The 21,670-nt window shown below is 46.8% G+C and overlaps 1 protein-coding gene across 1 annotated transcript in view; it reads right to left on the bottom strand.

The window, feature by feature from the left end:
• Positions 1 to 17,848, bottom strand: part of LOC121852187 (kinesin heavy chain-like) — a 29,626-nt gene extending 11,778 nt beyond the window's left edge. Inside the window, 6 exon segments of the mRNA XM_042346280.1 lie at positions 446 to 501; positions 835 to 883; positions 1,846 to 1,950; positions 8,261 to 8,334; positions 9,668 to 9,755; positions 17,711 to 17,848. Of these exon segments, the coding sequence (XP_042202214.1) occupies positions 446 to 501; positions 835 to 883; positions 1,846 to 1,950; positions 8,261 to 8,334; positions 9,668 to 9,755; positions 17,711 to 17,848 (510 nt within the window).
• Positions 17,849 to 21,670: the final 3,822 nt, after the last annotated feature.

Here is a 21,670-nt window from a genome sequence, read left to right as displayed (position 1 = left end):
TGCGAGACCACTTAATGCGCAATCTGTTGAATTCAAATTTCAAATCCTGGTGAACAGCGTTGAGGTGACGCTCTCCATTCAGCGTGTCCGCACCTCCGTTTAGCACAGTTCGCTATGTACGGTGCGAAAGAAGTTCAGCATTCATACATGCTGCCCATATAGACTCAACATTGCCCACAGACTCAACACTGCACCTCCGATTAGCACGGTTGGCTACGCACGGTGCGAAAGATGTTCAACACACATACATTCACCCACTTTCCAGATCAGGTCTGCACCCTCTCAACAAAACCTAAATTTGCATTCTGAAAAATGAAAACTTTTTCTGCTTCTCTGGTCCATTACTCTTTCCCTGTAGCTGTGTCGGTTGTAGATTCATAATCAGAACGACAAAATAACTTTCAATCAACCTACACCATTTTAATGCGATGGTATGTGACGTTACCTTGACGTAGGGAACCCTGTTCTTGTCCTCGTGAACCAACAAGTTCACCTTTTCCACTGCCGTGAGAATGCGCACGCACGCAGAGGCATGCGTGTCATTGTAGCTCAGGAAATGAACGGCGCAAGGCAAATTATATGAGGCTGCAAAATTAAATGACCGCACGCAGGCAAGGATGCAATGGATCCGTTGTACACAAGTGAGATTTCGATTTAAAGCTTTCGTGACTGCAAGGATTCATATTCTTGGTTCTTTCGGTATAGTCACGTAGAAGGGAAATAATAAAATAATACAAATAAAACATACTATCATTTTATTTTTATTATTTTATTATTTCCCTTCTATGTGACTTTACCGAAAGAACCAAGAACACAAGTGAGATTGTGGCTTACCGTCTAAGAGGTCTCGGATTTTATCCAAGTATATTTCAAAGTAGGAAACCTACAGTCAGAATAAAAAAAAACATTTGATGTGAGCACATTTAAATATTCATATCCAACACTCAAAACACTATTTAATGATGTGCAATCCACGTATATATATATATATACACACATGGCTGAACATGGCACAACTTGTTTGTGAAGAATTGTCCAAAGCCCTTCGTTTAATTTGTGCAGTAATTGGTGACCAGTTTGGGACACGAATAACGGTTGGCCACGGTGAAAATGTTCACTGCTTGCCCCGGATTCTCATCTTGGGTGGCTGGCTGGATTCAAACGAAGGCTTTTAGTGGTGCCGGCTCAGGTCATACTGGACACGTGTGAAAAAGAGAATCACAGCTCATCAGATTTCTCCTCCGGTATAAAATACTGATTCTGATTCTGAGGCCTCTGGCAGGACGCAAGCCCTCCCCCCGAGCTGCCCGACCACCTCTGAAATGTCAAAACGACGGACCGTAATAATCACGGTAAAACCATCACGTAAATTGACGCACTCGCTTGCAAAGCACGAGCAACCATGAGATGCTGCAGAGAGAGAGATTTGCGTGAACATTAAAACGGAAAATGCAAAAGGGAAATGCAAATGAACGTAAGAAAAATTGCACAAAACAAGCTTTGGCTTGCAGCGAAGAAATCGGCTCGCGTGCAGCTACTCGATGGATCGCTCCATTGTAGAACCGTGAGAGATGGCGACGGCCTTCATCCAGCAGCGGATTGATCATGGCTGATGAATAAGATGGCGACGTATGTACGTGTGTTGAGCTTCTTTCGCACCGTACGTAGCCGACCCTGCTAATCAGCGGGTGCAACGATGAAGCTTCCTGCATCCTCGCTGCCACCCGCAAGGTTTTCATTTCGCTCTTTTCCCCGTCACCTCGTGGCTGACCCGCCGCATGGCGAGCGATCGAGCGAGCGACAGAGCAAGCGAACGGGGCGGCAAGTTATCGGGAGGGGGCTGACCTTGATGTGGAACTCCAAGTGCTCGTCCATGGAGTAAATGTAGTTGAAAATGTCCCGCGCAATCCTCGGAATGATGCCCATGAGCTCCGGGTCGTTGAGGTCTCCCTGAACGCGACAAACAAACAACGGCCGAGACGTCAGCGTGCACTACACAGCAGAGCTGTCGTCACGCCGACTCAAACATGCGTAGCCGTGTCATTGAAAAGAATCCTGTGATTTGGATAATAGAGTGAGCGAAATACCGCGCGGTACTGCACCACATATCCGACAGTCACATATCAGTCCTGGCCAGTCAACCCGCCGAGACCCAGTTGGAGTACTTATCTGTGATGTAATTTGCGATATATTTTTTACTTATAAAGTGCAGTGAAAGTAATTTTCACACATTTATTTTGATCCAGTAGCGGATGTGTGAATGCTCTGTCATTTCCCACAGGTGGTCACATATCCGGCTGTACTGCAGTCCCCAACGAGTCAGATACGCCACGTAGCGGTTTATAATATGTATTGTAAAAAACACATAGTGTCAGCTGGTAACTTATGCTGGCTAATGCACAGATGTGAAAATGTATGGGCAAGACGAGAAAAATACTAAATAATAGTAATACAGTATTCTATCGTTATTCATAAACTTGCTACCCGCAATTTTGGTTATCCTCGAATCGTATCTGGAACTCTACACTACTGCATCAAGAGAGGGAGAGAAAAATAAGATGATGATATAAAGTGATGAGAGATAAAGTGATGAGAGAGCATGCGATGCGAGAATGTGACGAGATAAAGTGATCAGATAATTTTCATGTATTGAATAGCTTATTTACGTATTTATTTAACGTAATTAATTAAAAAGAAAGATTTTCGTCGGCCAATATCATTTTCCGCAAAATTTTCCTGAAACGAGCATCTCCGGAACGTACCACTCGCGAATAACGAGGGAATAACGGGAGTACAACTCTAAGAACGAACGTTACCACAAACAAACAAAATTTGCGATTCGAACGCTTCGGCAGCATTCACACTGCGATGGAACTGGACGAGACGCATTGCGAGGGGACAATTTGCCCCATAGCTAAAATAATCTGGGACGAAAATGAACATTCACAAAACACAGGCATTCATTCGGGTCCATAGCCAGTCCTCACAGACGGGTTCAATTAAATGAACTTGAACGTGCATTACTCTACTAATCCGGAAGCCTGAATTCAGTCTCCGTGCTTTTTAAATCCTTTATATTAAGTTCACTTGCTTGCTTGCTTGCGCGCTTACGACCGTGCAAATCTTTCGGTCGTTTTTTAACCCACTTCCCGTGATCCAATCGAGCTGACATTTTGCACACAGACTCGTTGTGCGTGACAATTTATTTTCGTGAAAATTTTTTTCCCAAAATTTTCCACTTTTTAGGGAAATTTTTTAATCCTTTATATTAAGTTCGCGTGCTTGCTTGCTTGCTTAGGACCGTGCAAATCTTTCGGTCGTTTTTTAACCCACTTTCCGTGATCCAATCGAGCTGACATTTTCCACACAGACTCGTTGTGCCAGACAATTATTGTTGTGAAAAAAAATTCCCAAAATTTTACACTTTTTAGGCAAAAAAAAATTATTTTACATATATTCAAATAGAACGCATTCATGGCTTTGGCTGAACGTCAGAGTGTAAGAGCCCAGAGCGTAACCCCTCCACAGGCCGTGGTGGAGTAGCGCAGTTGGTAGCGCCCTCGCTTCCATGCCAAAGGTCGCGGGATCGATCCCCGCGTCCTCCACAGGCGAATATATTTTTAAATCCTTTATATTAAGTTCGCTTGCTTGCTTAGGACCGTGCAAATCTTTCGCTCGTTTTTTAACCCACTTCCCGTGATCCAATCGAGCTGACATTTTCCACACAGACTCGTTGTGTGTGACAATTACTTTTCGTGAAATTTTTTTCCAAAATTTTACACTGTTTAGGGAAAACAAATTAAATATTTAATTACCAATTGCTTAATACTGGCAGACAATCATCTGACCCATAGATTGCAGCCATCTCAAGCCAGAGGACGAGAGAACTCTAGCCGCCACGCATATAAAGGATTTAGAGTGAAAAACTTTGTTTTTACGGGTTACTTGTTTTTCATATTTAATTAAAAAATACCAATGTGATAAAAATGAAACTCTTACTCAAGAAAAACAGAAATGAATAATAAAATAAAACCGATGCCACGCATATAAAGGATTTATAGTGAAAAACTTTGTTTTTACGGGTTAATTTTTTGCAATTCAAATGTTGTCCCCCAACCCCCCATGCCTCAGATTAGCACGGCTGGCTACGTATGGTGCGAAAGAAGCCCAACATACGTACGTGCTACATACAAACACCGGATGAGCACTCTGCCAAACACAGATTTGCGTGGGTTGACCAATTTTGACCTTGGCTGAAACGTGCCGCACGATACACAAGAAGGGCCCTTCACGCGGAGGTCACCCCCCCCCCCCCGCAGGCGACCGGGCCTGGCGATGTGAGATCGGGGGACGAGAGACTTTCCATCGCGTAGCGGCATTCCAGGCATGCTCGTGTGCCGTCGAAACCGACGTCGGAGTGTGAGAGTGTACACAACGTGCACGCGTACAGCCCTTGGGGCAATCCGCTGCTGGATGAGGGCCTCCCCATGCCGTGCGAGGCCATGGGAGGGGGGGGGGCGGGGTTAAGCACTATACTTCACCATGCTGGTGAAGCTGGGGGGGAGCCTTGGACGTGGCAGCATAGAAGTACCGTGGACAAAAACTGCCTAAATTTCGATTTAAAGCTTTCGTGACAGCAGGGATTCATCTTCTTGGTTCTTTCGGTAAAGTCACGTAGAATAGAAATAATAAAATAATAAAAATAAAAATTCTATTAACTTTTTATTTTATTTTATTATTTCCATTCTACGTGACTTTACCGAAAGAACCAAGAAGAAGAAAAAAACTGCCTATATAATGAAATCCATTTACAGATACCCCACTCATAAAATAGGAATACATTGCGTGTAGAGAAAGCAATCTTAATTTCAAAGCCTCGTCTCCGAAACCAATCTCAATGCACTTGTTGAATCGTTGTTAACGCCTCTCTCTCTGTAATCCGTGAAGCATCGCCTTTACAACACTGTTGAGAGTGAAGTTATTAGAAATCAGTGGGGTATCTATAAATGGATCGCCACGTACGCTATAAACAACTTTAACCCAAAGGGTGCCTCAAGCCTAACAACCGTGAATAGGTGACTTAACAAACAAACAAAAAATCTACATCTGTTTTTTTATCCAACAGTTTATATCGGACGCCAGAAATGCTCTGCATGAACAGCCAGTGTTTCAATTGAGGCACAACCACCACCCACCCACACTCAAAACATAACGGCTCATTATGTGTGTTTTTACGAGTACTGTACAGAGAGAGACTTTCTGCCACACCAAAGTATTGCGCCAGCAGCTCTGCCCCGTGCACACGCAACGTGTTATCGGATACTCCGTGCCCATGGACAGAAATAGCGGTCAAGTGCGGTCTTCAATGGCAGCGCCACTTTATTCTAAATGTCAGGCTTTCCTTCCATCAGCCGCGGCGGATTACCCCGGCCCCAGACGTATTGCTGCGCACGATTCGTTTACTCTGCGAGCATCTCCGGAGACGGGCAAACAACAGCTGAAGAGAATGGGAGAATACTTGGAGCAGCAGCAGCTGCCACAAGGGTTCGATTCAAGGGTACCGAATGAACCAAAACCATTAAAGAGAATTCGCTTTAACAAGCCAAAACGCCTCTCCCACCCAGTCAAAGTCAATATAATATCCTGTTCAAATGCGGATTGAGGTGGTACTTATCTTCAAACCCAGTTCTGAACCCGAAGTGGAATTTACACTCTCCTATGATAGGAGCGAGTTTAATCCATAGGACGACCGTCATTGCATGTATGTACGTTGAACTTATTTCGCACCGTACATAGCCAACGGTGCTAATTGGGGGGTGTCGACAGCCTGGCAATCATGTTATCGACCCCGGAGGGACGATGGGCTCAGTTGAACCTCCCAACCACGATTTGAACTCGCAATCGTTCCCGATTGTGAGCCGCCTCAATGCTCATTCGAGCAGGAAATTGCTTGGATTTAACAACATTCGTTCGTTCTATTGCGACACAGCGTCCTGCTGCTACGGGTGACGTGACGGGGCCTTCTGCTGCCCTGCATGGGCTAGCAAGGCCCCCGGCATTACCACTGTTGACGATGTGGAACTTAATCTCTGGACCCTGCATGGTAAGCCAGCTCGCAAGTCGGTGGCGATCGTGCCATCACCACGTCGTAGGCTGCACGCAAATCGGTGAACCTGACCCGAGCAATTTCATTAATTCGGACAATGTCCAAAATGTATGGAAGCGCAAGGCCACCGCCACCACGACCACCTGGGAGACCGACACACGGTGAGAGAGCCTGTGCCCTTGGATGCGTCATTAACTTTCAACTGCAAGATCCGACCGTGTCCGTCCGGCGCTCGCAGAGCTGCATTTGCTTCTGGTTGACAAACGAATACATATTCTTGGGTTTTTTCGGTAAAGTCACGTAGGTAAAAAATTAAAATAATAAAAATAAAATTTCAATAAAATAAAAAATCACGACGTTTCGGAGGCAACACAAGCTTCCGTCTTCAGGTGGAACCGTCACAGCACGCTTGCTGTATCAAGTAAATGAGAAATTCTAAGAGTCTTGACCCTGTATATATACTGGTTGAGGGGGGAGGAGCCAGGACAGGCCCCCTTTTTATTATTATGGTAAGGTTGGTGCGGCTGAAACTACGGCTAGTCTACTTTTATTAATTTTAATTTTTTACCTACGTGACTTTACCGAAAAAACCCAAGAATATGAATCCTTGCAGTCACGAAAGCTTCAAATCTAAAATGAATACATTACAAGGTTGCACTCATTACGCACAAAGTGCCTCACACAAATGAACCACGATACCTTGCCGATCTCTTCAAGGAGCATAAACCATCACGCGAACTCCCGTCATCCTCGCAGCGGCTTTTGGGTAACCATCGAACAAAGACGGTCACTGCATAGAGCGTTTTCAAATGTGCGTCTGCGGCCATCTGGAACGCTCTTCCTTCCTATATTAGGAAGCCCCTGGATATATGCGCTAGATTAAAAACTAATTTCCTCAGAACTGCTTTTTGTGTTTAGTTTGTTGTCCTTCCCCCAACACCTCCGATCAGCACGGTTGGCTACGTACGGTGCAAAAGAAGGTCTGCAATACATACAACCAAAATATATCACTCGTTTAAAAATACATAAATTATTACTTTCCGTCCCCTCCACCCCGCAAAACTATCTATTTTAGCCCCCACGAAGCATTATTTTCACCTGTCGCCCGTGCGGTGCCCCACTTTCCCGTGCGGTGCCCGTTGGCCATTGGTATTTTTGCCTTGTGACCATCTACGACAGCTGTCGTGGGACGGCGGCTCAATCGGCTCGTCAGCGGAGACGCACGCGGCGTTCATTCCAGACAAAGTGGTGGCGTAACGCGCGCAGTGCGCGCGTGTGCGATGCGTTCTCCTTGGCTGCCAGGCGGAGAGGCAGGGCTTGTCAGGACGTGAAACGTACGTGGTTTGTTTTGACTTGACGATTTTTGCTTACCCACTGAGCTATGTAGCCATTTTTCCAGAAGCGACCTGGCTATCACAAATGATAGCTCAACGAAGCAGCTTATCACATTAAAATGAATAGCAGCCAACATTATAAACGCATGTTAATTCTAAATTTGGAGGGAAAAACCAGAGGACCTGGAGAAAAATTACGGGCACCTAACTCGCTACACACGGGAATCTAACTCACTACACACTCGAATCTAACTCGCTACACATGGCCACCTAACTCACTACACACGGGAATTTAACGCGCTACACATGGGCACCTAACTTACTACACACAGGCACCTAACTCGCTACACACAGGCGCCCCAGTGCGATCTCGAGTTGCATGCTGGGGGTTTAACGCCTGAGAGTGATCGCCTCGATTTTCCAATGTGGTTTATCCCAACCATGACATCGGCCTCACGTTTCATTTGAACTCTTGCAGAGCAGAGCAACCCTTCTGTGTGAGACAACGGCCCTCGGTCGCGGACACTCCAGCGGAGATATCCTTGCAGAGCTTTCCCACCTGCACTGCCGCCGAGACCACTCCTCATCGCACGACAGTCAAACCACTCGACATTCATTCCCAGCTATTCCCATAGCCGTAATGTCACCGAATTGAGTACGGGACAAACTTCTACCCGATGGGTTTTTTTCGCGTACGATCCTTGCGGTTACTCAGGCCGAGGACGTGAAATCGCTGCGTAGGTGGCAACCTGGATTTACAACCAGCTATCCAGCAATGCCAGAGACATATGTATGAAGTACGAAGAGAGAAAAATGATACCTCCATCGTGTGAGTTTTTCCGGACGATGTCTGACCGTAGGCGAATATCGTCCCATTGTAGCCTTCCAGGACATCTGCAATGACACGTTTGTTTGGCTTAGGAATGTTGAATGCAACGCTTAGGAATTGTTTGACGTCACAGCGTTCTCCAATGCATTGGCAAGCGGGCGTGTCGACATCGCCCAACAGTTGGCGCACATGTTCAAATGTTTAAAATATCATCGGCACAAGCCTATTGGCCCAATAGTATAAACGGGTATACAAGAATTTTGTTTTAAAGCTTTCGTGACTGCAGGGATTCATATTCTTGGTTATTTCGGTAAAGTCACGTAGAAGGGAAATAATAAAATAATATTGATATAAAACAATAAAAATTCTCACGACGTTTCGACTGCAACACAAGCAATCATCAGGTGTGAAATCCACAGCAAGAAAATTTTCTTGGGAAATCCACAGCAAGAAAAATTTCTTGCTGTGGATGTCACACCTGATGATGATTGCTTGTGTTGCAGTCGAAACGTCGTGATAATTTTTATTGTTTTATATTTATATTATTTTATTATTTCCCTTCTACGTGACTTTTTCCAAAAGAACCAACAATAGGGTATACAAGAAGTGATTTGACCGTCGTTGGTGGGTCGCATGTGGTGGGGTAAAGTGCGAGTGCTCCCAACAAGTCCAAACGTCTGGCCAGCTCTGAAGAGGAGTGGAAGTTTCTTCTCTGGTGGTGCTGTCTGGATCGCCCTCTAGTGGAGGCACTGCCCCCAGCAGTGACGTGAGCGAGCACTTGCAGGGCTGCGCCTTTACATCGTGGCTACAATGCAGTGTTCAATTGGTAGTTTAATTTTTTTTTTAAATCTGTTTATATATTAACTTTGCCGTGTTTCATGCAAATTTACGAGCGACGGCGCCAACGTAAGTCATTCATTATCACAGACAATTGCGGTAACGGCCACACGATTTGAAAAGCTATGCGAATATATAAAGAAACGGCGATCCATTTATTGTTATCAGGTGTGTATATATAGATATAGAATTCTCCTCTTCTTACTTTATCATCAACATCGGTGCGGTGATCCACCACAACCTTCGCCGCCTCCGGTGCCGGATTACAGACACACGCCACCGTCCACGTGTATAGTAGTCAATGCATCATCCGGTACTTTTAAGATATATGCCCACAGCTTACGCAGGCCCATATATTTTGCACGGTGCGCCGTCAAGTGAGGAATTGCAAGCTCGGACAAAAAATAAAAATAAAAAGCTAAATAATTCACCGGTAATTAGTGAGCGATTCGGTCGAACGAGCAGCGACCGGCCTTTGTTTTTAATGGCAGTCACGAGATTCGAACGTGAGAAAATGGGGTGGTTAAAAAGAGTGCGAGCCCGCGTGGCCACAAGTTTAACCTTTTACGATTGCTCGGGCACACGCGTTGTAAACTTGCTCTTGCATGGCCTCCGAGGAGAAGACTCGGTCGAAGACGAACGGCTTCCCCTAAGGTGGGCGGTGGGAGAGACAGAGACACAGAGAGAGGAAAATACACAAACACATGTTTAAAATCAAGACGTACAAACAGTCCTTTCATTGTCGTGCATTTAGTTTGTTGTCCCCGCACCTCCAATTTGCACGGTTGGCTATGTACGGTGGTGTTAAAGAAGTTCAATGTACACACATACATGTCGTGTACATACATACATCGTAAGGGGCTACTTTAAAATTTTATTTTTTACCTACGTGACTTTACCGAAAAAACCTAGGAATATGAATCCTTGCAGTCACGAAAGCTTCAAATCTAGAATTACTTTAAAATACTTCAGCACGCTGGTCAGTGTGGGTCGGTGAAGGAGGTGGTTCAGGACCGGTTCAGGTATAACTCTACCACAAAGTTTTAGCCACAGCCCTGGGAATCAAAATCAAGTAGCTGGGCTTGACAGCGCTTTGACCTTACTTCCCCATTCTGGGCAATGTGGGTTGGTCAACGGGTGGGCCAAGACCAGTTCAGATATTCCTTTGCCACTTTTGTTCGCCTTGGCCTGGACTCCAACTTGGATTCGCCGGGTTCAAAGCGCAGTGCGCCAAGCACTATCCTCAAGTTCCACAAAATCTAGGACTCAAATTCAGGTAATCCCTCTAATTCAACTCGCCGCTCTAATAATGCTCATGACAAGGTCTTCTCACCTCAAAGCTAAACATCTCTTTGATGGAATTGGCCAAACACCCCGATGCAGGACCCTCCTGAAAAAGTCTTCAGAATCGGTGGGAATTTCCTGGACAAGCAAATGTCTGTAGTATTATTATTATTTCAAGATGAACTGCTGGGCATTACAAATTGTACACTATGTGCAATACGCAAGTACAGACGCTGCAGAGCCATTGCCTTTGGGTAGATATTGTTTGTAATAAGACGGCCAAACAATTCTCTCATAGTTGCTGCGCGGGAGATGCGTGCGGTGGCTTGTGAAAACGCCCAGGCAGATGCCTGGGTTGTGGTGTCACGCTCGGGAGGGCAGCTATTGCAAGCACTGCCGAATGCAGCACAGTAATGTCTGAATTTAGCACACAACTGCTACCCGACACATCCTGACATCTTCAAGTGAAAAAAATGCCTCCCTGGCCAAGAACTCAACATTTCCACCACTGGCTTCAGAATCACTAACGCAGTTGAGCACAAATTAGAGTATTCGCTCAAGGCCTGCATGAGACTGTTGGGGCAAGTGCTGTAATAGCGAGCAGCACCTACGAAGGCCGGCACGGCACACGAGGGGGCGGGTGATCAGCACCACCATGCCCGGCTGTCTCCCCAGTGACGATGTTTACACTCCGCAACCGGTACTCATTTGGGGCAGAGTCAACCTAGGGGAGGCCCAGGACAGTGTTCAGATAATCGTCACTGGAGTTGACCGTGAGCGGCAATCAAACTCCGGTCGTTGGGTTCCTAGCCGCTACACTACTGCTACCCCCCAACTGAGTGCACACACACACATACACGTGTGTGTGTGCACGTGAGGAGCAGATGGAGTACACGGTGCGCGATTGCTACATCTCACACAGTGCTACTCTCTGTCTCTTGTGCAGTACTATTGCAGCGTCCGCATTGACAATTGGTTCTTGTGTTGCACTCCGTTTTCGAGCAAGCGCAAAATTATTCACAGTTTCCCATTGCAAACTGCCAATAGGCCGGTTTGACTTAAAACCTATTGTTATTTGTGTGTGTGGAGACACAGAAGGAATTAATTCTAGATTTGAAGCTTTCGTGACTGCAAGGATTCATATTCTTAGGTTTTTTCGGTAAAGTCACGTAGGTAAAACATTAAAATTAATAAAAGTAAAATAAAATAAAAATCACGACGTTTCGGAGGCAACACAAGCTTCCGTCTTAAGGTGGAACCGTCACAGCCACGACAGCTGTATCAAGTAAATGAGAGATTCCAAGAGCTACCACTCCGTATATATAATGGTTGGAGAGGGGGAAGGGCCAAGTACGGCACACTTTTATTCATATGGTAAGGTGAGGCTTAAGAGGGTGAGCCTTTGTTATGGAGAGGTACGGTTTGTGGCAAAGCCAGGCCTACATTATAGTGTGAAAAAAGAAACAACTAAACATGGTAAAACAAGCCTGGCTGTCTATCAATAACCTGTAATAGTTGTCTGTCAAATAAGATTGGCCAAATAAGTGTAGTTAAATCTTTTTTGCATGGTTAATCACATCTTTCCAATGATTACTCAGTTTGTAACCATCATCACGGTTGAAATTATGTCTGTTTGTATATTTGTATGGCTTCGTGTACAAACCTTTGATGGTAGCCAGGAGGTTTGCAGAGAACCTTGGTCTCGGAAAAGACAATTTCATGAGAGCCCACCGAGTTGTAGCAATGATCGGCAACGGCCGAAGAATCAGTTCTGCCGTGTTTCAGATCTGACTTGTGCTCGCGGACACGATCAGAAACATGACGTTTCGTTTCTCCAATGTAGCAATCACCACGAATGCAACTCAATTTGTAGACTCCAGGATACTGTAAGTCAGGAACGACATCCTTCACAGATGGAATCAGATCACGGATTTTATGCACTGTACTGAATCGGACTTGGATATTATGTTTGTTTAGAATTTTGGAGATCTTTTTGGTCACGCCTGCTATGTATGGTAACGTGATGATGGTTACAAACTGAGTAATCATTGGAAAGATGTGATTAACCATGCAAAAAAGATTTAACTACACTTATTTGGCCAATCTTATTTGACAGACAACTATTACAGGTTATTGATAGACAACCAGGCTTGTTTTACCATGTTTAGTTGTTTCTTTTTTCACACTATTGTTATGTAGGCCAGGCTTGCCACAAACCGTACCTCTCCATAACAAAGGCTCACCCTCTTAAGCCTCACCTTACCATATGAATAAAAAGTTGTGCCGTACTTGGCCCTTCCCCCTCTCCAACCATTATATATATACGGAGTGGTAGCTCTTGAATCTCTCATTTACTTGATACAGCTGTCGTGGCTGTGACGGTTCCACCTAAGACAGAAGCTTGTGTTGCCTCCGAAACGTCGTGATTTTTATTTTATTTTACTTTTATTAATTTTAATGTTTTACCTACGTGACTTTACCGAAAAAACCTAAGAACACAGAAGGAAGTTTTGCGTTCAAATGTATTGTTGTGATTATCTCAGCAGGCACATCTGGGTAGAAATGTGTTCCAAATAAAACACCATTCTCGGCTTGACAACGGATTTGGCCTTCTACTGGTTCCTTGGGTCCTTACTAAAAGCATCTTCTACCCACAGCACATACACATTTTCACGTATAGAGAGCGGTTGGGTTTTTTGCACGTTCATGAGGATTATCCTACGGCGCCACTGGTCCCATCCAAAGTAATGTGGAACTTCCATTGCTGACTCGGGACATTACTCGATGTAGTGGCACGAACACTCGCTCACTTTGCCTCGACGATATTTGCATTCTCCGTGCATACACGTGTATATTTTTTTCGCGATACTACAACGCCGTGAATGTTTTGCGTGCAAAGTACAGAACAGGGAGGGGGGTGGGCGTGGGAGCGGTGGCAGAGAGGTTAGTGCCACTGTGCTATAAACCAAGACACCCGAATTGGATACCCAAGTTCGACAACCGGGTTCGATTGCTAGCATCAGAGGGCGAGCGATATCCGAACCGGTCCTGGTCCAAATCTGCACTGACTAGCGTGGTGAAGTATGGTCAAACGACCCCGATCACGGATCATTCGGGAGTGCAGGGGGTTGCCTTCATCCAGCAGTGGCTTGTCAAGAGGGCCGCGCTCACATCGCGCAGCACGGAGAACACACGGCATAAACTTCACGTGTAAATGTTTTATACTTGAAGTATGGTGCGTGATGCAACGTTTCATAAAAGTTTACAGCTCTGAGTGCCACTTTTGCCGACAGTGGGTTTTTTTTTGTCCACTCACCTCCAGATGGGTCATAGCTAAACTGTGATGATAAAGATCCACAAACAACAATTCAACGTAATGTACCGTCGTTTATGAATCCACTACCGGATGCCGGGCCTCCCCTAGATCACGGGGGCCGATTTGACCATACTTCACCACGCTGGTCAATGTGAGTTGGCGATAGGGATGGAGAGCAAGGGGAGAGGGCCAGAACCGGCTTAGATTTCCGTACACGACTCCCACCGCCGTGGCTAGGAGTCGAACTCAGGCCGAGGCGGGGGCGGGGTGTTCATCATGCAGCGCGCTAACAGCTGTATCAAAGCTCTCGCCCTATGAAACAAACAACACGCTCGTCAAGCTGCGCTACCAGCGAGCACACGCTTAGCATCGCGAGTGACAGCTCGCGGGTTGACCTGTCATTCTGGCTCCATGAACATCTCGAAAAACAAACAGCGGAGCCGCCCGAGACCCGGACACGTGGCTCTTCCTGCGACGTCGATCAGCGTCATTGCGATCAGTTCCAGGGAGACGTAACACACTCTTTTGAGCAGCCTATAAAACACCCAAAATGCATCAAAGGGTTTTCAATTCACCATCGGGCCAATGGTCAATCCCAGGGGTCGGTAAACAAACATGACAAGAGGAGCCATATTTGTCCATAATTCAGTAAGAAAATATTTAAAGAGCCGCGATGTGTGTGGATACAAGACGGTGGGGGTCCTTCAATAAATATTGTTACGAGGCAGTCCTTAAAAAATTAACCCGTAAAAACAAAGTTTTTCACTATAAATCCTTTATATGCGTGGCAAATAAATTACAGTACGTGTTCAATGGGCCACAACCCAGCCCACATTGGTCTTTGAAACGGGCGGCTAGAGTCCTCTCGTCCTCTGGCTTGAGATGGCAGTCACCTATGGGTCAGATGATTGCCTGACACCATTAAGCAATTGGTAATTAAATATAATTAATTTTTTCCTAAAATGTTGAAAATTTTGGAAAAAATTTTCACGAAAATAAATTGTCACGCACAACGAGTCTGTGTGCAAAATGTCAGCTCGATTGGATCACGGGAAGTGGGTTAAAAAACGACCGAAAGATTTGCACGGTCGTAAGCAAGCAAGCAAGCAAGTGAACTTAATATAAAGGATTTTAAAAGAGCCGCAAGTCTTCTTGGTTCTTTCGGTAAAGTCACGTAGAATGGAAATGAATTCAGACTGTTTTCTCGACAGACCTGTTCTCCAACTGAGGACGGCTGCTTGCGTTGTCGCCGAAACGTCGTGAGAATTATTTTATGTTTTATTTTATTACTTTATTATTTCCATTCTACGTGACTTTACCGAAATAACCAATAAGATGAATCCCTGCAGTCACGAAAGCTTTAAATCGAAAGAGCCGCAAGGTTGCCGACCCCTGGTCTATCCGCTGCTGGATGATGGCGCCCTTCCCATGCAGTCGCCAAACCTCATGGTCGGGCGATGCAGCAATGAATCCATTTCACCCCCTTGCACACGAATTGTATTCTCCATCGCTCCATCTCCGTGACGGTCATCACCCCCTTCCCCGCGGCTGCATTCCCTCTCATTTGGCTGCCATTCCATCGCTCGTCTTGTACATATGGGGGGCACTGTCGTAGCTTCCGGATTCGCAACCTCTACCTGCTCAGGCTTACACAACCCCAATTCAACACACTCGTGAATACCACTGCCACGTGTGAGCTGCTTTGTTAGTTGTGCTTCTGCACTACTGCCAACACAGCATGAGCATCGCCAAGTGATTGATGCTCACTTATACTGCGATTGAACAATCGATGTCTCCGATTTGCAACCGAGACTCACGGAGGCTTACGTGCATAAATAAAGGGCATTGCTGTTGTTGTTATTGTGCAGTTATTTGGCTGTTATTCCAAGAAGATTTCAATAACCTGCGTGTTGTTTGTTCATCTCGCAAACTTCTGCATTCCAATTAACCACCACGGAGCCAAATGCTTGAACAGCACCAACAATGGCTCAGTTCTGACGAACGAAGCAAAGGATGGCATCAATGAATGCAATCATTTAATAACTAGACGCTTAATTAATGCACGCATTGCACGACGCACATTAAGCGCTGACGAACTACGTTCTTGCGTATGGAAAAAATCCAGGACGTTCAGGAGATCGATGCCTCAATGCCGAGGACTGCTGCTGGTGCTGGCTACGACAAGAGGGCTTAAGCAGAGCGAGAGAGAGAGAGAGTTCGTGTCGTGTCGCTGTTCCTCCTATCCGTTGAAGGAGCGCCCACCGCCACAGTGGCACTAAACACGGTGGGTCCAGTGGCGGCTCCTGCAAAATCTCTCAGGGGGGCAAATGTCTGGATGATTGATAAGGATAAGGTCCACCCATGCAATGAATAAATTAACAGCTTAAGCATGTAAAGGCAACTTCACTTCTTTAATATTAATGAAAAATAAAGTGACTCTTACAATACATCTTGTTTGTTTATATACTCACTATTAAAACAAACCACTCAAGTTTATTTTATTAAAGATTCCACTAGGTAGCGATAAATTATATTGTTGGATGAAACGTGCTTACGTATGATGACGTTAGCACGTATGATGACGTAAGCACGTTAGTGCATGCCCTCCCGGAGCCATAGAGAATGCATTGCAGCGCCCGCCGTTCGAAAAAAAAACATCTTTGAATGTAAGTCTATGGGGCCACTCGGGGCGATTCTCAGCCGGAGTGAAATCGCCCAAAAGAGGCGGTACTCCACAGAACGTGACATGACGCTGATTGGACTATATCCAGAGGCACAGTGACGGCTAGCGTGACTCTGTGGTTGAATGACATTGGTGGTGCGTCGCCCAATCGCCCTAATGAAGAAACCGCCCCTGTGTGGGTCCATAGCTCGAGTTGCATGGACACAGTCGCACTTTTATGACTTGTCCTAGACGAATATCTCGATGTGTTTCGTTGAGTCGTTGGGTCTCTACGTATCTCGATCTTCTTGCGGATGGCGGTACGTTCAGGAGCTGGATTGCCAATGTCGAGGTCCTGCTGCTGCTGGCTACGACAAGAGGGCTTCAGCAGGCCACCGTGTGGCAGAGGTCGCAATCGGGTAACCGATACCCGTACCCTACCCGATACCCGGCTACCCGTACCCGGCCGGGTACGGGTACCCGTTTGCGACCCTGGTGCGGCGGGTACGGGTAAGCCGTGAGTCACTGGTGGTAACCATTTGTCACTCATTTCCCAACGTCTTGTTCTCTTCTCACAATTCAAGTTCCTAGAATCAACCCACCCGTGCCTGCAACATGGATTCATCCCAGAGGTCGCAATCGGGTACCCGTATCCTACCCGATACCCGGCCGGGTACGGGTAGCCGGGTATCGGGTAGGGTACGGGTATCGGGTACCCAATTGCGACCCTGGTGCGGCCGGGTACGGGTAAGGAATCAAAACCTGTTTGCGACCTCTGCCGTGTGGCCACGTGCGTTGCGTGGCCACAGTCGCACTGCATTACATTACGCGTATCGTGCTTTGTTTTTCAGCGTTCCATTGCATTTGCTTAATGATGCGATTGATGAATTAAAGTGTCCAGCGAACGACGCAGATGACAAATGAATGAAGCAACGAAGCGATACATCGATCGCATAATTAAGCGGCTTAGCGATGATTACGTGACAAACGGATGAAGCAACGAATGACATGAACACATGATCAACGAATGGCTCAAGGCGATGAAATAATCTACAGATAAATCGACGGGCGAAAAAGAAGCAACACAATGAAATTCCTAAACGAACAGCTTAAAGCAATTAATGAATCGACGAATCGGCCAACGAATAGGATCAATCAACGAACGAATCGATTAAAATAAACGAATATTATTCTCGCCGTGTGGCTGGATGTGCAGATGCCGATCAACGACCGCGATTTCACATTGAGGTGCAGCGGAGTGTGTATGCAATGAACGAAGCGGTGGACGAACGCCACACGATGGATGAACGAAATGAACGCGGTGCATCCGTGCGGAAGGTGCTCACCCGAACAGCACGGTGTCGCCATCGCCGCAGAGACGAGCCGGACTGGCAGCCGCCGTGTCCGTCTTCTCAGCAGTGCTCCTTGGCCGAAAGCGGCACATCACCTTGATGTTGCACTCGGAGGAGCTGCCCTCCATCGCGACCGGCGACCTGGAGTCCAACCCAGGGCTAACGTCGCGGGCTACAGCCCCAGCGCCAGCCGCCTCTTGGCGTGACACCCCAGATGAGAGCCACTCCAGATGAGAGCTTCGCGTGAGCCGCTTCGATTCGAGTGGTTCGGCTTGACGCGTGGTGCTGCTGCTGGTGGTGCTGGTGGTGGTGCTGCTGCTGGTGGTGGTGGTGCTGCTGGTGGTGGTGCTGCTGGTGGTAGTGGTGGTCGCCTCCCAATGCTACAGTGTGTGTTGAACTTCTTTCGCGCCGTACGTAGCCGACCGACCGTGTTAATCGGAGCTGCGGGGAAAGGGCAATATGAACTAGACACAAAGTCGGAGCGTGTAAGTACATACCGTGTGTGTGTGTATAACGTGTAAGAATGTATGCGTTAATAGTATAGAGACATAATGTAGAGAATAATATGCACGTGTGTGAACAGACTACGTACCTGCTGCTGCTGATAGTGATGGCTTTAAATGGACTTAAAATTTGTTTTTACGCCAGCTAAAAGACAAGCTACGAATTGCTACTGTTGCCTATCCGATGATCAGCGAGATAGATTCTCTAACTCGCAACGCATTGCGAGCGACACGAAGAGATCGTCCAACAACAATAAGATGCAGATTCCGACTGCGTACGCAAGCGGCGTGCCGATGAAAGGCGACACACGGTTACCAAACGAAGCGAGAAACATTCCCGATCTTCTAAAAAAAGGTGTGCAACCTCAAGGTTTATGCTGCCACTGCACTAATATACTTAACTATAGAACAGATAACTTAGCCGTGTATAACCATACTCGGAGCAGTACACGATCAGCTACGGGCCATCGCTGCTAAGCACATGTTGCTAGAACTTTGCTCGACGTTATATACACACACACAGTATATACTTAGAACGTTTAAACTACTACACTAATAATAATACACGTAACCACAGAACCGATAACGTAACAGTGGACACACTAAGAGCTGTTACGCTGTTAAGCATCGGCCCTTCGCTGCTCATACTGTGTCCGGTTTCAATAAAAGTTTTTTTTTTATAAAACGACACCTAACACAGAGAGGTTAACTACAGTCGTGCTAAAGGTTAAAACGTTCTCTTTACAACCACACCAACAACAAAATATTTACAACAAAGAAAATACATCGTCGAGAGCGACGCGGCCGGCATCACGAAGCGCTTTAAAGTTCGCACGAAGAGCGCCGAGCGACGGACTTGGAGAGTCCAAAGGAGACGAGAAATGCGAAACTGCCCGTGGCTGCTGCTGCGGCTGCTGCTCGGGGCTGAATGACTTCAAGCGGCTGCTGCTGCTACTGCTGCCCGGAGTTTATTATAACCCCACACCCCACCACGCACGAAGCACGTGGCTCGCCCACTTCACTGGAACTGGAATTGGCCACGGCACTGCAAGCGAATTGCACCGGAACGAACGGGCGGGGGAGGGCGGCGAGAGGAGTGATTTCTGCAACGCCGCAAGTGGGTGAATTTCGATTATGGTTGAAATAAGTCCAGAATTAGCTTACTTGTTGCTGAAGATGTAGGATGTGTCATCAGTTTGCATTATTTCTTAAAGAATAGGTTTACTTGGCAATAACTATGTGATCACATGGGCAATGAGTCGCTGACCTTCGAGTGAGGAGCAGCTAGTCATCGAACAAAGACGGTCACTGCATGGCACGCTCTGGAATGTGCTGCAGCCGTCTTGAACGCTCTTCCGATATAAGCTATGCACTTTTAAATCTCGATTGAAAACTAATTTCTTTAAAATAGCTTTTTGTATTTAGGTTATTGTCCTTAGCTCGCACCTCCAATTAGCACGGTTGGCTACATACGGTGCGAAAGAATCTCAACATACGTACATGCAAACGAAGCACACTGATAAAAAAAAGTTTAATCTTCGCATGCACCATGAATCCGCAACTCGGATTATCCTCTCGTGGCTAATCAATGCTTATTTGGATGATGACGACAATGACTGCACACGTTATATTTTGTATTCCTCCTCGGCAGGTCCGATAGACGAGTACCGTGTGCCGTTTGACGAGGAGATCGGTGATCACCCCACGCTGGAGGACATGCAGGACATCGTGGTGCAGAAGAAAATGCGGCCGGCGTTTCGAGAGGCGTGGCTCAAGCACCCGGTAACGCACACAGGACACAGCCCCAAATTGTCCTTTAGCGTCTCGTTGGTAACGTTTCTCGTGTTCTTCTTGTTTGTTGATTGGGATTTATTCGTAGCGGTGATCGTTGCCCCTGACTGGCAGAATAATGCCAATTTGCAAGCCAGGTGCCGAGTGCCAATTGTGACGCACAGGGACAGCTGCCACTGGGGGGGTGCCCTTTCAGATTTTTGCGATAAAATGTGCAGCTCCGATTAGCATGGTCGGCTAGGTATGGTGACCTAATTATCCAGAATGCACCTGATTTGCATCGGATCTCAAAAGTTAAGCATTGTTGAACCTTGGTTGGCATGGGTGACCAACATGCACTACAGCTTGGTATAGGATTCAGGATTACACGGAGGGGGGGGCAGCAGAGGGCAGTGCAGCACCATCTGGATACGTACTGCAACGTCTATGTTGACCGCCTTAACCAAGCTACGTTTGGCTCTCACAACTTTCACAGTGTGGGAAGGCCGTCATCAAGCAGTGAATTTAGCAAAGGGACTGTCCATGTACAATTTCGTAATATTCCTGTAGGGGATGAGTGGTCCTCCATGAGCCTGAAGACCAACGAGAAGTGCAGACGGGTGGGATTTTGTTCAGACGGATCTTGGCGGTGGTATATCTACCGTAGCAGTAGCAGCTGCGGGATTTGGCAGAGGGTAGACATTTTTGGCGAGGTGCGGTGGCATCAGCGGCTTTATCCACGGTGAAATTTTGAGCTCTTGATTTTCATCTTGCGCGGTGGTGGTGGGGGTGGGGAACGATGATGCCCGCAGGGACTGGCTCAACTGTGCGTGACCATGGAGGAGTGCTGGGACCACGACGCGGAGGCTCGCCTTTCTGCCGCTGCGTGGAGGAGCGCCTGGTGCAGTTGCGGCGCCACCCGGGGCCTCCAGGCCTGCCCGGCGGCGGTGGCACCACCACCGCTACCACCGCCTCCTCTCCTCCCATCGCCGACACCACCACCACTACTGCTGCGCCCCTTCACTCCGACTCCCTCATCATCTCCATGTCTCCGACCTTACTCAACCTTCATTCGTCGTCGCCCAGCAAGGAGTCGAGCCTCTAGACCAGGGGTGGGGAACCTCGATGGACCCGCGGGGCCGGATGTGGCCCACGACTTCATTTCATACGGCCTGTGACCTTCAGTCACTGCAAGGGCCCCCTTGAATATTGACAGAAGTGATGAAGCTGTTTGTGTTAACGTGTGGCCCACCTAAGGTAATTCAAAGTGCTATTTGGCCCCTGGTAAGGACAGGTTTCCCCACTCCTTCTGTAGGCGATCGTCAAACTGTTGGAATAACTTTTCATTATTTAACCAGGTTTAGAGGTACGCATTGTTCGTTATATGCTTCACAAGGAAACTTAAGGGCGTCATGTACGAACAGTTTAAACATTTTACCCAATTTAGTTTTCATATTTGACGCACGTTTTGGATTTGGTAGGCTTTGACCCTTGGACGGATATCAGAACGATATTGCTGGGTCATTGACGTCTGCTTTCCAGCAGGGGGTGAGATGAAATTGAATCGGTGCAAGTACCGTGACTACTAAGCATTGGGGAATTGAAACAGTTTTAATTTCCCGCAAGCTGGCTCAGTGCGTGGGCCCTGTACAAATACAATACAATTTGGATATTTAT

The sequence above is a fragment of the Callorhinchus milii genome, unplaced genomic scaffold (genome assembly GCF_018977255.1).
Source record: "Callorhinchus milii isolate IMCB2004 unplaced genomic scaffold, IMCB_Cmil_1.0 Scaffold554, whole genome shotgun sequence".
Classification (NCBI taxonomy): domain Eukaryota; kingdom Metazoa; phylum Chordata; class Chondrichthyes; order Chimaeriformes; family Callorhinchidae; genus Callorhinchus; species Callorhinchus milii.
The sequence above is the reverse complement of the archived record's forward strand: the minus strand, read 5'-3'. Positions and strand labels throughout refer to the sequence as shown.